This window comes from Nyctibius grandis, chromosome 3 (genome assembly GCF_013368605.1).
Source record: "Nyctibius grandis isolate bNycGra1 chromosome 3, bNycGra1.pri, whole genome shotgun sequence".
Lineage (NCBI taxonomy): Eukaryota > Metazoa > Chordata > Aves > Nyctibiiformes > Nyctibiidae > Nyctibius > Nyctibius grandis.
In genome coordinates, this window is record NC_090660.1 from 27,964,893 (window position 1) to 27,978,722 (window position 13,830).

Consider the following 13,830-nt stretch of genomic DNA (forward strand, 5'->3'; position numbering starts at 1 on the left):
AGTGTACAGCTTACTGACACACTGCCTGAACAATCTCCATCTGGTCAGTATGGTCCAATGTTCTTCATTGGCCCTCTGTTTCCCTTTGTGTTATTTATATGCTGAGCCTGCTGTGGCGCTCTACCACTGGGGCACACACTGAAGGCTTCTGCTGCAGATACAGCAATACCCTGGAACGGGCTGTCCAGCCAGCGCTGACCAGGATGCTCAGCTGGCAAGCAGAGCACCAAGGCGAACTAAGGGCAGCGGGGTCCACCCATAACACTTCACCAGGAGGGCTGGTGGGCACTAATATCAACAGTTTTTGTTTCAGTGAAGGCTTGAAGTGGGAGCGAACACTTTTTGTTTGAGGAATTTGCTTGTAGAAGAGTTGACATGTCTAAGAAGGTGGCACTACTTACAGATGTTACCTACACATTTGGACTGATTTCAGCTGAAACTCAAAAGAAGGGATACATAAAGAGTTATTATCTTTATTTGCAACGCCTTTGCAATGTGGTGTATACACAGCACAGCTGAACAAGAACAGCTTTGTACAAGAACACCCGTTTTGGTATGCGTCACGTGGGAAGCATCAGAGTACTGGGATCCAAAGATTACCATTTATCATCAGAGGGAACACAAATCCAGTAGGAAGTAACTTCAGGAAATGACTGACACCTCAATGTGGTTTACGATTGCACATCTAGACGTCACCAGTGACTCCACACTGAATCAGCAACTGTTACATTAGCAGAGTTTGTGCAGGGGATGTAAAGACTCACACACAACAGTTACCTTGATACTGTTTTTAAACAAGAATCCAGGCATGGAGAAACCTTTCTTTTTATCTAGCAGCTCACTGAAAATGACAATCTGCTCAAACAGGAAGACCCGTCTCTCCTTGCAGCGTGGCAGAAGTCCTGTGTCCTGGTCTGTAACCAAGAATGTGTCCTGGAGCAGGAGCTTACCCTGGGCTACAATTTTACCCTAAACACAGAGGCAAGCAGAAACACATTTAGTGCAGTTCCTAATTTCTTTCTCCAATCAACCTTTTTGAACAGATGCTTGTGCCAAAATAGCTTTGTATATTTCCCAAGTTCTGACTGTCACTAACCATTATATATTCATTGATCCTCTTATACACAAGACATTCTTGTGCCCTTTCTCAAAAAACAAGTAACATCAAGAAAAAAAAAAAATCCAATCCACCCTTTTCAATTCATACTGTAGTTTCAGGCTTACAACGCTAAGGCTTTCATCTCTCTATTCTCAATAACTCCCACAGTAACTCATATATTCTTCCAATGCCTTCCAGGGTGCCAAAAAGGGGAAGAATTCAAGTTCATACCTGCATCACAGAGCAGAAAGGGCTTTTTGCAAGTAGAACATGTGACTATGGTCTGACTGATGTGTACTGCTTCAACAGCCAATTTCCATCTCTTCCAGACTTAGCAAAACAAGAAGGGCTACAGTTGCCTCAGGTACTTCACTGACCTTAGCAACTCCTCCTTTGTCTACACGGCTGAAATCAGGTCTGCTCACCTGCTGATAGCGAATTACTTCACTATTTTGCAAGTCACAAGTCAAAAAGGGAACTGTAGTAACACCAGTGCTTCCTAGATTTTGCAGAAGGATTTAACTAGCATGACTGACACAACAGGTAAAGTTTCCCAGGAAAGAAGTCCTTGGCAGGGCTAGGACTTGATTTTTCATTCACTGCTTTTTGCACCAGTAACCAGATAGTGAGGGAGCACCCTACCTCATTTCTCCCCACAACATTAATGGTTAATTTCCAGAGAACCTGACAAAAACTCTAAGCAAAACTGCAGCCAACTTACATCAAATCCTTGTAGGCGGCCAACATTCATCATGTCATTACACCGTTTTGGTACTATACACATGACCTCTACAGCTCTCTGTTCAAGACAAATAAAAAGTCACAGCTTTATTTTCCAAATGAGTTAGTAGGATAAAATTTTGTTTCATTTTCTATGGTTGCTTTAGAACAGAAATGCAAAAAGTAAACATCATAATCACATTCTCAAAAAGATCAGAAAAGGAAAGCAACTGTCAAAAGAAGAGAAGTTCAGAGTAAACAGCATTCAAATCACTAATAGAGAATGTCTCAAGTACCTCTAGTTCTGTTGTGTCAAGGTTAGCTTTTTTAGAATACTTGAGGAAGTCCTGAAAAAGGAAAAATAATACTATCAGATCTTTTCTCATTAATCAGCAAAAAGAAATCTTACAAACCTGAATTTGCTATCCTCTGTCAGAGAATGACAGACTGCAGAAGACACATAGAAAAATTTTCTTTTTAAAGCTTCTTGCTGCAGTGCTTTCCCCCCTCTTATTTTTTAAGATTTATTCACTATTTTGATTCAGATCATACAAGAATATGTATTAAGGCAATGACCTCTATGATACACAGGGTTGCTCTTCAGTAAACATTTATGTGGTATTAAAATGGTTTCAGATGTAGATGGAAAAGTTGGGATGAGTCCCAACAAGTCATACCACATTTACATCTGAAAACAGTTGGGAGATCCTTCTCCCCTTCATATGACATTGGTACAAACTCTAAACATTTCCATGTCACTGACTTGAGTTCATCTGGTCTTCAACTGTTTAAAGAAAAAGCTATTTACTGCAATTTTTATAATTATCTGAATATGCTCAGAAAATAATCTTATTACATTGCTTACAAATCTGGGTTACGTTTGGGAGGAGGGTGGAAGAGCATCAGCAATGTTCTGAAAAGAAAACATGTCCGTTAAACACATATATTAAATTATCCATCTCAATATCACTTTACCTTTAGTAACAGCTGGTATTTCATAATTCTCTGCACAGGTTTTATTAGCAAGTCTGTGAGCTGAAGTCTGTGGCCCAGGCGTTGCTTTAGATCCTGAGGGTTGTAAAACAAACATTTTTGTGTTTGTTCGGTTAGAAACTACTTTGTTTTGTTGAGTTAGAAACACAGCAGGATATATCACTATTAACAGCTATCAGAGCAGAAATTGGCAAAAGTCAGAGTAGAATCTAATCTTCAGTTAGCAAAAGCTGGAGTCCCTCACCTTACCTGTATCAGCTTTGTTTCCAAAGTATTCCCCCCTCCAAGCATCTTCCATGTCTTTTTTTGACAGGATTGTATAGAGAAATGCAATTTTTCAATCACAGGTTGTATATAGTCTGTTTTTGACAGTGACCTTTGCTCATCCAAAATTGCCACTTCATATAATACGCACTGTTAACTGTCTGGGCTAGGGACTAGTAAGGATGAGACTCTACTGAGTTTTATACCTAAACTTTAGTTTTCTTCCCCTAGAGATTAATACATCTCTAGGCGCCTGTATCAGACTTGAGAAATCAGAACAGAAATGGCAAGAAATTATAATTTAAAACAGTAACAATGTGTGCTGCCTTTTGTTTTGTTTTGTTTGTTTGTTTGGGTCAACAGATGTGATAACATTTATGATTTGTACACACACCTCACCTCGCATATATCCTCTCTCAGGAACTTACCTCAAAAAACGTATCAATGTATTCTGAGACAATGTGCTCAGACTTTGGTTTGTTTTGGCAGTAAACTATGTACATGTGCAACCTTCTCTCCTACAAGAACAAAGATACAAGATGATACATCATCATCAAGAAAAAAACATGGTGGATTGAAATGGAGTATTATTTTATGAAGTACCACTGTTCAAAAGTATGAACTTAAAAAGGTCCTTTTGAGGAAAAGAAGCAGCTACATATACAGAAATTACAGATCTGAAAAGAAATTTATTTGGGAATATCGTGATGATTTTAGAAAGGCAACACAAGTCAAAAAATTGCCACAGTTATAAACACTCCTGAAAAACAGGTGTTTAGAGATGATAGCTCAGCAAGTCCCACATTAAAATTAAGTATGAAAATGGTTATCTTTTTCTTTTAGCAATATCAATGGATGGAGCCTTTGAAATATCATATTTTTTAATTACTTTTAATAATCTTATTATTATTCTAATATATTACAATAATGACCTCCTCCTGTTTAGCTGTACAGAGTAGTTAGGAGAAACCTCTCAAGTCTTCTATTTAGTATTAGCTATCCTGTTGGAGTTTGAGTGGGGAAGGAGGTGATGTAGCCTGGAAATGGTGGTGCTAGCATTTTTTAACTCTGATTCTGTATTTTGTGCATGTGCTTTTAACACCATGGCAACAAAGAAAAAGAGAGAGAGTGTAACTTCAGCCTTTAAGATTCATTCCTGATTACTGGCCTTGCTGGTTAAGGAACACAGACATACCATATGTGTCTATTACCTACTCCAAAATCTTTCTTATCATTTTGCTAGGATCGGTTTGCCATTAGAGGCTTTGCTGTTCAGAGACTGACGGAGTACTGACCAGTGAAGAAAACCAGAAAGCAAAAAGGGAAGAAATAAGATGGAGATTGAAAAGGACAAAGAACACAGATTAAGAGCAGGAACTGAATTGTCATGTTCTAGCTCACAGCCAGGGTTTTGCTAGAGGATGTTGTAATAGCATCATAGTTTGCCTTTCCATCTGGAGTGGTAAGGGTGCCCTTCAAAGACAACTCAGTTACAAATATACCAGGAGAAAGTAAAACAGCACCCAGAAACAGGGAGAGTTACTTCCTCCAGGTTTACCATTTTACCAGTGCCAGAATTCTCCCCTCTCCCCATGCTTTTTTTTTTTAAATAATCCCTCAGAAATGAAACAGCTCATTCCTCATCATTAGTCCAGGATTAGGCCTGGCTTCCAGTGTTACTGTTCCATTAATGTTCAGTTCTGAGCTCCTTTGCTACCCTGGTATTGACTTCAAACACAGACCGCAGGGAAAATTTGAAACCCATTAAATCTGCTTTAATCTAGTCTGTCTTCAATCTTTGCACACTTGTGCAAATGATTATATTTAGCAGGCAAGTTTCTGTTCTGCTGTCTTGCATTATTTGGAGTACCTTGAGCCCTCACCTCGAACAGATATTAAATTGCATTTCTACACAAAAAGACACCAAAATGACCGATTAGTGGTATGTCTGACGCATCCTGAATTTTGATATCTAGTTTCTAGATGAGTTCATCCAATTTTCTTCTGAAGTGTTAGAATACCCACATGTATCACATGGTCATTCTTTTAACAAATAGATAAAAGTGGAAAACCAGGGACTTGTATAAAGCTATAAAGGGTACTGTGTTGGACTAAAATCAAACATCATGAATTTCTGGCATGATCAATTCCTTCCCCAAGTGAAGAGGGAGGAATCTCAACCACTACTGTGATTCTCAGAAGGGGAAAGGATACAGAACTAGAATGCACTGAAACCAGAAAGAAGAATGAGCCTCTTTCCTATTTTTGTTTCCTGTGTTCCATGGTACTGCATGCATACCTGGGATTAGAAGGCAGGTGTCATATGAAATGACAATTCCCTTGCACAGAACTAGAACTGAATTAAGAAATGGAGCCCTCATTCGTATTTCCTCTCCAAGGAAGATACTGGGGACAAAAACTAGAGCATTTACTTAGTCTATTTATAAGCTTTTATAAGCAATCTCTCCACCTCTTACAGTGAAGAATACTTTACAGCACTTTCTTAACTGTGTTGTACCATAGATAAATCCTCAATAATCAAACATGTTGGTCAGCAGCAGCAATAGGGGTTTGCCAAAGACATTTGCACTTACATGCTTAACAAACAGGGATCCCAGCTTTTCTGGATCTTCAAGGCACTTCTCCAACTCTCCTAAAAAGAAGCTGAACATAAACAGAGTAAGTACTTTTCTTCTGATAGCACACACTACAGCAACAGGTGATTGCAAGGCAAAGTGGTCTTACTGCAAGGTCCACTTTGTGTCCCCATCAGCAACTTTGGATATTAATGTATGTCCAAAATGACAATGTTAACAGTGTAATATTTTAATATAGATTTCCAAAAGGACACACTGAATCCATGCCAAGATGAAAAAATACTGGTGTTCATTAATAAAATTCTTTAATTTCATATATTGATTGAAAATTTTCTGCTTCCTAGTCTGAATGCCTGAGGTGCTCATATTGCCATGCTAACCCCTAACAAATTCTTTAGACTGTATTCTTAGAGAACACATTTGAAAACAAAGCCTCAAACAATGCACAAACTTCTGTACGTAATACTATCCATACTACAGATTCTCAGTTGAAGCACTTGCCATATATATGCATCCTTGTTTAAAGCAAATCTTCACGCCAACATTTCTAAGCTGAATCTACAGTATCTACAACTCAAAGCATGAGACCAACTGTATTTATCTTGTATCTAAATATTTGAGGAAAAAAATAATTTCTTAAAGTCAGTCTAGTGTTTTTTAGGTAGAATGGTTCAGCAGATGGTTTTCAAGTTAATACGTACTCTCTGTGCCAGTCATAAATCTGGTGAATGTTTCCAAATACAATCTTGTCTTTGCCTTTCATGTCATCAGGTACGCCATCTTCCTTCATAAGTGCCATATAACCCTGCAACAGTCCAAGGAAATTCACTGTGAACATTTTAACTTAAAAAAGCGAGTTGTCTTTTATTCCCCACTTTTCCCGGAAGCTTTGCAAATTGCCCATGACAACAGCTTGCCTGGGACACAAAAACAAACCAAAAAACTGCTCTATAACATACTGTAACACAAAGCGTAGACACAAAGTATCACAAATTGGCTTGAGGTTGTCTACACAATGCTGCCCAGTGCTAGAAAGATGAATTCACTCTAGCTAGAGTTCAGCCCACGTGAACAAGTTCAAAGCATAGAGGAAACTTCCACAGCCCTTCTCCTTATTGTCTGAAACAGCTGCAATGCTTCACCAGGTAGGGCTGTTATCAAGCACGTGTCAGAGCCACTGAACTGGCTTCCGTGCTCCTTTGCTCAGTGTTTCTTACTTCAGCCATCCACACTAACCCTACACCAAAGTGCGCGGAGGAAGAAAGCAGCTGCACTGCGGACGGCACTGCACTGCATGGACTACTGCTTGCGGCATGAGCAAACCTAACACACAAAAAACCCCGAACATCAATTCTATCAGCAAACATTCTGGCTGCAAAAAGTTCCTTTTACATTTTCCCCTAGTTCCGTCTTCTCTTTTTTTCGTGTATATATACTTGTCTCACTGTGCAATTGTATCACACAGTTAAGAGCTGGGGAGTGGTTTCAAATTTTGTAATATTCATGCAACTCTACTCCTTCTATTTTTTTCCGAATACTTCTATTCCTCGTTAGCCAGGTCTGGTTTTAGTTTGCAAAGTTTATGTTTTGATGTCTAGCATTTTCACCAGGAACTATTTTGTTAGTTACAAAAACACCTCTGTTCATAGCCTCCTAATTAATGCACCCTTTAAATACTGTAAAATGACTATCACAATGCTCATCTTTCTTATACTCCCTGCCTTTAAAACAGAGTTTAAGAATTGAACCTTGGTTAGGCTGAAATTCACTGTCATGCTCATTCTCTCTACTCTTCCAAATGCATTTTGTTGGTAGCTGAAGACAAGGGAGATGTGTGATGTTACCTCATTTTACAAAAGGGGAAACTAGGAAGTCTAAGAGAAGCCTAGTAGTAGGAGACGAAGCAAGTCTCGCAAATCCATGATAGTTGCTCTATATGCTGAGCTACAATGCTTTTTTACATTTAGTTCTGCTAAATAAAACCATCTAAGATACCATTAGGCCAGAGGTAGTGATCTTAAAAAAAAATGATAAAAAACTACACTCCTCAGAAGAACAGTAAGAGACAGAAGGGAATAAGATTTGATGCAATATTTCTAGCATGTTAAAAGCCTGCAGGTGAGAAAACTCAGAAGGCAAACATTCACATTTCCAGTTTCTTCCTGTGTTTTTTTTTGAAAAAAATTGTGAGGTTCAAGCTACACAGCTGGTCAGTACCACATTTGAAGGAAAAAAAAGAAAAATCAAGGGACTGAAAAACATCATACCTCAACTACGTAGCCCAGATCTCTCACATAATCTCGCTCTGTCTCCACTAATTCCTGTAAGACATAGCTACAATGGAAAGAAAATGGTGAACACATATTTCATTAAAAAATGAAACAGATTCTTAAAGAGGATTAATGGCATGCAATGTTTTACACATTTGCAGTCACATATGTTTGATAAGGAGAGCTGAAACGGAAGAATTAATGCATATTCTTTCTCAGCAAGATGCTGCTTTGACTTTAGAACTGGAGCAGGCTTGCTTCTGTTTATCTAAAGTCAGATGTTTTCTTACATGTGTCATTAAAATTAAACATTTTACTATTGTTTAAAATAAAATGCTATTATGTCTCTGGTCTGGAGACTCTTAAGTATATGAGCTGTTATTTCTACCCACAGATTTGAACAATTTTGAAACCAGGCATGTTTTTGTTCTACCATGGTAACAGTTTACCACTACATAAAGAAATTAAGAGTGCAGTGGAACAGGACAAGAGGAATGACCAGCTCTTTGAAGCATAATAGTCCTCTGAACACTTTAAGATCAGCGTCTTCCTGAATAACAGATGGACAAGTGACAGAAGTCAAACACAGGTATGACTAAAATTAAAAATCACAGGAAATTCAACCTGCAACTCATGTTTGAGGAAAAATTTTTCTTTGCATAATATGACTACATGCTTGACACCTAACACAAGTCCTCCCCCATTCAGACTAACAGCTTCTGCTGCCAGTTCAAAATGGACATGTTCTAAACATTTCATTTCTCTCTTCAAAACATTGCAAAAACTTGAGTGAAAATACGGTCTTACTGTCGTCTTTTTAAGGAGCTGGATTTCCTTTCTTCCATCTCATCTATGGGTGATGAGGAGGAGAGAAGGGAGTTATCTGAAGGGTTGAAGGATGGACTGCTGCTGTCACCTTGATCTACCAACAAGGAACTTGGACGGTCCTCCAGGGCCTGAGAAGGTGTTCAAGACAGACAGCAACAATGATTTATTTCCCCTTTATTCACAGGACATATTTACATGCAGCTGTATATGGGAACCTATGGGAGATCAATTATTGTAATATATTTTGGCAAAGGAGGTCTCAAGGTTCCAGGAAACCAGCCAAAAACTTGGCTTTCCTCAACAGATAACCTAACCTTATAGAAGTACATTTGAGGTATGTCAGTCTTTCCTTCAGAGGAAAAGAAAGGAGTTCAGTTGGTTTGAGCAGCAAGGGCTGAAAGTCAGACTATCCTGCTCAGGTTGTAAGTACTTCTACAGTGGAAGCTACACAGATGTGTGCTTATTGCCAGAGATTAAATTATATTTGTCATACTTCTGGCATACGCAAATTACTTTCAATAATAAATAGGACATCTTTAAAGGAGATTCTTTCAATGTTGTATTTTTTAAACACAACAGAAGTGGCATTCTTTGTCAGACACTTTGTTTATCATATTAACTAGCCAAAATAATGCCTCATTGAAGAAAATAATGACTTCTACACCGTCAATGTTGCTGTTGAGCTTTGTGACTGTTCATATCCTAGTAAAGAGTCCCTGTTGCTTCTGCCAGATAAACTGTCTCCCTTGCATGGACTCCACAGGCTTCTGTTTGCATAAAAGATGGAAAAGCCATGGGAGAAATAATACGAACAAGCTTCTATGAAGTATTTATTGGACTGCTTTAATTCAAGCCCATAATCTTGGACCAAGCTACAGTTATGTATCACATTTTCCTTGCATGTGATACAGCCTTTAATGCAAGACATGTTTACTTCACCAGGGTGGGGTTCAGCTGTAATCTTTTTTCTTTCCCTGCAAAAGTAAAAACCCAATAATGATATGACTGGCCCAAAAACCAGGGAAAGCTGACCCTTGGCTAAAATTGTGAAATGAGAACATCCCCACCAGGGAATATATGCATGGATCATTAAGTTATATCACTTCGAGGCTGCCTGAAAGACATATGGACTATCAAAATTTCCATTTACAAAAGACTCTATTGAATTTTCCCATATATTACTTGTTATTCACCCTCCTGATGCAAGAGAAGTAAAAAGCAAAGTTAATACTCTAAAAGAAAGTACAGTAATTATTTCATGCAGTAATGTAAGCGAAGTGTAAGTCTTTCTGAATGAGGAAATAGAAAACAGTCGTTAAAATTTCTCACTCTGAAATTCAAAGCTGCTTAAACGTAGAATGAGCCTAGGAAATATCAGCCTCTGGTAACATGGGGCTGCCATGCTGCAATTCTCTGTAGTTTTCACAGCAGCACTTCTACTAAGCCCAACAGGATCTATGTTGCAAAAGCCAGACTTAAAGGTTTTGAAGGAATCACAGAATTGCTGAGGGACCTCTTGAGACCATATAGTCTTGAGACCCTGCTCAAACAGGGTCAGCTAGAGCAGTTTTTTCAGGACTGGGTCAAGCTGGGTTTTGAATATGAAGGAGGGCCTTCCTGTAATTATCCATACACTCTATTCTTTGGCAATAAGCATCTTCAGAAACACCGAAACTTTAAAACACAGAAACTTGAAAAAGCTGACACAAATTCCTCCTACTTAATTTGTTAGCAAACACTAAAAAGCATGAAAGGAGGCACTAAAACGCAAAATGATCTTTTTACTCTCTTACTTATTCCTTCACTATCACGTTGCCTAAAGAGCGGCTAGAGAGCATGTTTCTATGTGAGGGTTATCTGCTTTACTGTCGCACCTTGCAAGATTCGCTATAAATTTAGTTTCAGGGATTCTGCTCACAAAGGTCTATCAGGCTAAGACCCTGAGTCTTTGTATTCATTTTTACTTTTTACTAATAGCACACACATTTTCTGCCATCTCCTCTCCCTCTTATTTATTGCTTTTTGCTTCTCTACATAGCCATTTGCCTATTCAGTAAGTGCTTTTACAAAAGAGGGTGTACAAAACGACCCGTACACCAACCCAGAAAGTGATTTTTGAAACAGGCATCAAGTTTTACAAGTCAAACACATGTAGCTTTTCTTTGAATAGCAAGTCAGGACTTGAAGACACAACTTTTTTAAACACACGCATCTGTCAGTCAGCCTCACCATTTTACTTTTGACGAGCTCTTCAATTGCACTGACGAGTTCTGCAGCACTGGGTGTCTCGGAGCTGGTCGGCCGCACCAGTAATCGAGAAGACGTCTGTGCAATGACACAAAGGAAGGAGAATCCCAGAGTTAGCCTCATACTTGCTCAAGGATCAAGAAACTTCCTTCGCTTCTCTGTCAGACAAATAACACTGACATAACTGTCAGTGTAATATAACACTAACGCCATCCCTTTCAACTCGGGCAACTGGAATTGGAAATTTTAAGTAACCCCCACAGAAGTTAAATGCTGGGATAAAAACTCCTGTTCCTACATGCAATAGAAGTCAAGGAAATATCCTTCATCTTCCTGATTGTGATAATGCCTGACAAATAGCTATAAAAATCACCTGAGCCAAACCAATGGACAACAAACAGTTTGTTAACATATTTCGTTGCTGGTTAAATAAAGCAGCAACTGCAGAACAGTAACAGGAACTAAGAAGACTTGAAATAAAGGAGGAAGCATCATTAAGCTAAGAAAAAAATACACCAGTAACTCAGGGGCATTTACTTTTCTAAAGGAGCTGGGGTATATTGCCCAGATTCAGAGGGGAAATTGAGCTCACCATTCCTTGTGCCATCCATTTTTCCCAATGGTATGTGTAGAGCACAGATGATCTCTGGCCTCATAAGCTATAAAATGCCAGTTTATAGATACAACTGAAGGTAAAAGGTGTTCACAGTAAAGGATTCTGGGAGAGGGCCATTAAATTCAGCCTCAGTAATTTGCAAACAGAGTTGTTTGCATATTACATTTATCATTAAATAACTGGAAAGTGGAAACAGGGTGTAATATGAACCTTACTTCATATTACGAACAGCACAGTGAACATCATGTAGCACAGAGTAAGCTGTCCTGCAAACGTTTCCAACAAATGGACAAAGAAATGGCACGCATAATGATTTAACACAAGAGGTTCTGCTCAGATCAAGCATGGGTGTAACAAGGCTCCCCATAAGTCAATACAAAAAAAGAATATACAGATTTTGGGTAGTTTGCCTTGTATTTGCCTTATTTGGAAAGGAAAACAGGGGTTGGGTAAGCAAAGGAAGTACAGACAAGTTTAAATGGAAATATATGGGAACTGAGCCAAAGCAGAGACAGAACACAAGTCGACATAATGCTGCATCAGAGTTTACAAAAAGAGAAAACAAAAAGCAAAAATAATTAGTTTCATATTAACATAACCGATATTGAAACTTTAATACTGCTTATCCAAAAATTAAATGCAAACAACTTGCAAACTGCCATCAAATGCAACTCCATGAAGTGTGCAATGATTCTACTGAACAGCAGAATGCATAGTGTGCAGATGAGCTCTTAGGGGAGAAAATGGTTGCGTTATTTAGTGATATTAGACAAATCGGCATGGCCTAGCACACGATGTTTGCATGCACACCAAAAACGCAGCAATCCCACAGCTAGCGTGCCTTTTAGGCAATTGTATGCTCCTGACATCTGACTGTCGACCAGGTTTTCCAAAGCTGTGCTTGTATGTGGGTTTTCACTTTGGATGCGGAGCTCAGCTTAGCCTTACAAAACACTGGCAGCGTTGGAATCAGACTCGGGTCAAGGTCCCTTCTCTCTGTTATTGCTCTATGGGAGTTATAGGGGGTGTGATTGTTGGCAAAACTTCAGAACTGGTTGGGTTTTCAGTTCATACGGTTATATCATATACTATCTGACAAAGAAGGAGCTGCTGGGCTGCACAAGTGAAGTCTGCCTGCTCACCTTCTTCCTGATGATGTACTCTGGGAGCAGAGTACACACCTTGCCCAGAAAATAAGGAAAGGTGGAGGGAGCAAGTGAGCACGCACAGGTGTGAGATGTTGCTGGAGTCCACAGCAGGCTGGGTAGGGAGGGAGAAACCCAGCAAGCAGGGAGTTTCCAGCACTGAGTGTAGACCCAGAGCCCTAGAGAGGAAGAAATGCTTGCAGTGAGGCGCAGATGAAAGCCAAGCCTCTGAGGTCACAGAAAGGAGGAGACATTCCTCAGGATCCAGAGCTGAGCAACCCAAGAAACCACCGAGCGTGGCAGGAATGCGAAGGAGGACTCCACCCAGAAGGCAGACAACTGGGAATTTGTTTGCAAGCCTTCTATTAATCAGTAACTCCATCAATAGGGCCAACTGACTTCTGCTGGATAAAACTTTGCTCTGGCTTCTCACATCAGCATTCCAGTAAAGCATTTGCTTTAGGAACTGGCAATTGGTGGTATGCCTTGGTGTGTGGACTTCAGGGAGGCACACACAACCTCCCAGGCTGCCACATGAAGGGACTTTTTTGCCTCCCACCATGCAGCAGGACAGATATTGCACAAGAACAATGCATCTTAAATGAATCACCATTTACATGTTTTGAAAAATCATGGTATAATATTAACTGTACCAAATTTTAACTTCTCAGAAGTCTTTTCTAGAATGCAGTTTAAGCTACTTAAACTGTCCTAACATTTTTACTGCAGTGGGTGCATGTTAACCTCTTAAGAAGTGAGAAGTAAAATTTTACTGGGGATTGAAAGCTACCCAGAGCTTCTCACCCTACTGTGATAAGGGTGCCTTACTTTGCATCAGAAATACAAAAGTGAACAGACACTAACTTACAAGCATATCCCTTCATGTAACTGTTCTTACTGTGCTAAAAGAACTATATAAGCAAAAGCCATTTTTCTCTGGAGAACTTTTTATAAGGCTTACATACAAATTTTTTGTATCACTGAAGGGACATGCAAATATGGCAGCTTATCAGGAGGAACTTTAACATAGTTTCACCAACATTATTTTTAT

The 13,830-nt window shown here is 39.2% G+C and overlaps 1 protein-coding gene across 2 annotated transcripts in view; it reads right to left on the bottom strand.

Annotated features, from left to right (window-relative positions):
- The window catches only part of TRIO (trio Rho guanine nucleotide exchange factor), a 272,182-nt gene that overhangs the window by 19,316 nt on the left and 239,036 nt on the right, over nt 1-13,830 (bottom strand). For both annotated transcript variants that reach the window (XM_068396806.1, XM_068396807.1), the window contains 10 exons: nt 11,001-11,096; nt 8,751-8,899; nt 7,941-8,007; nt 6,375-6,478; nt 5,671-5,740; nt 3,505-3,594; nt 2,795-2,887; nt 2,116-2,166; nt 1,821-1,898; nt 778-969 (listed from right to left, as the gene is read on the bottom strand). In XM_068396806.1, the coding sequence (XP_068252907.1) occupies nt 778-969; nt 1,821-1,898; nt 2,116-2,166; nt 2,795-2,887; nt 3,505-3,594; nt 5,671-5,740; nt 6,375-6,478; nt 7,941-8,007; nt 8,751-8,899; nt 11,001-11,096 (990 nt within the window). The remainder of the gene's footprint in view (nt 1-777; nt 970-1,820; nt 1,899-2,115; nt 2,167-2,794; nt 2,888-3,504; nt 3,595-5,670; nt 5,741-6,374; nt 6,479-7,940; nt 8,008-8,750; nt 8,900-11,000; nt 11,097-13,830) is intronic.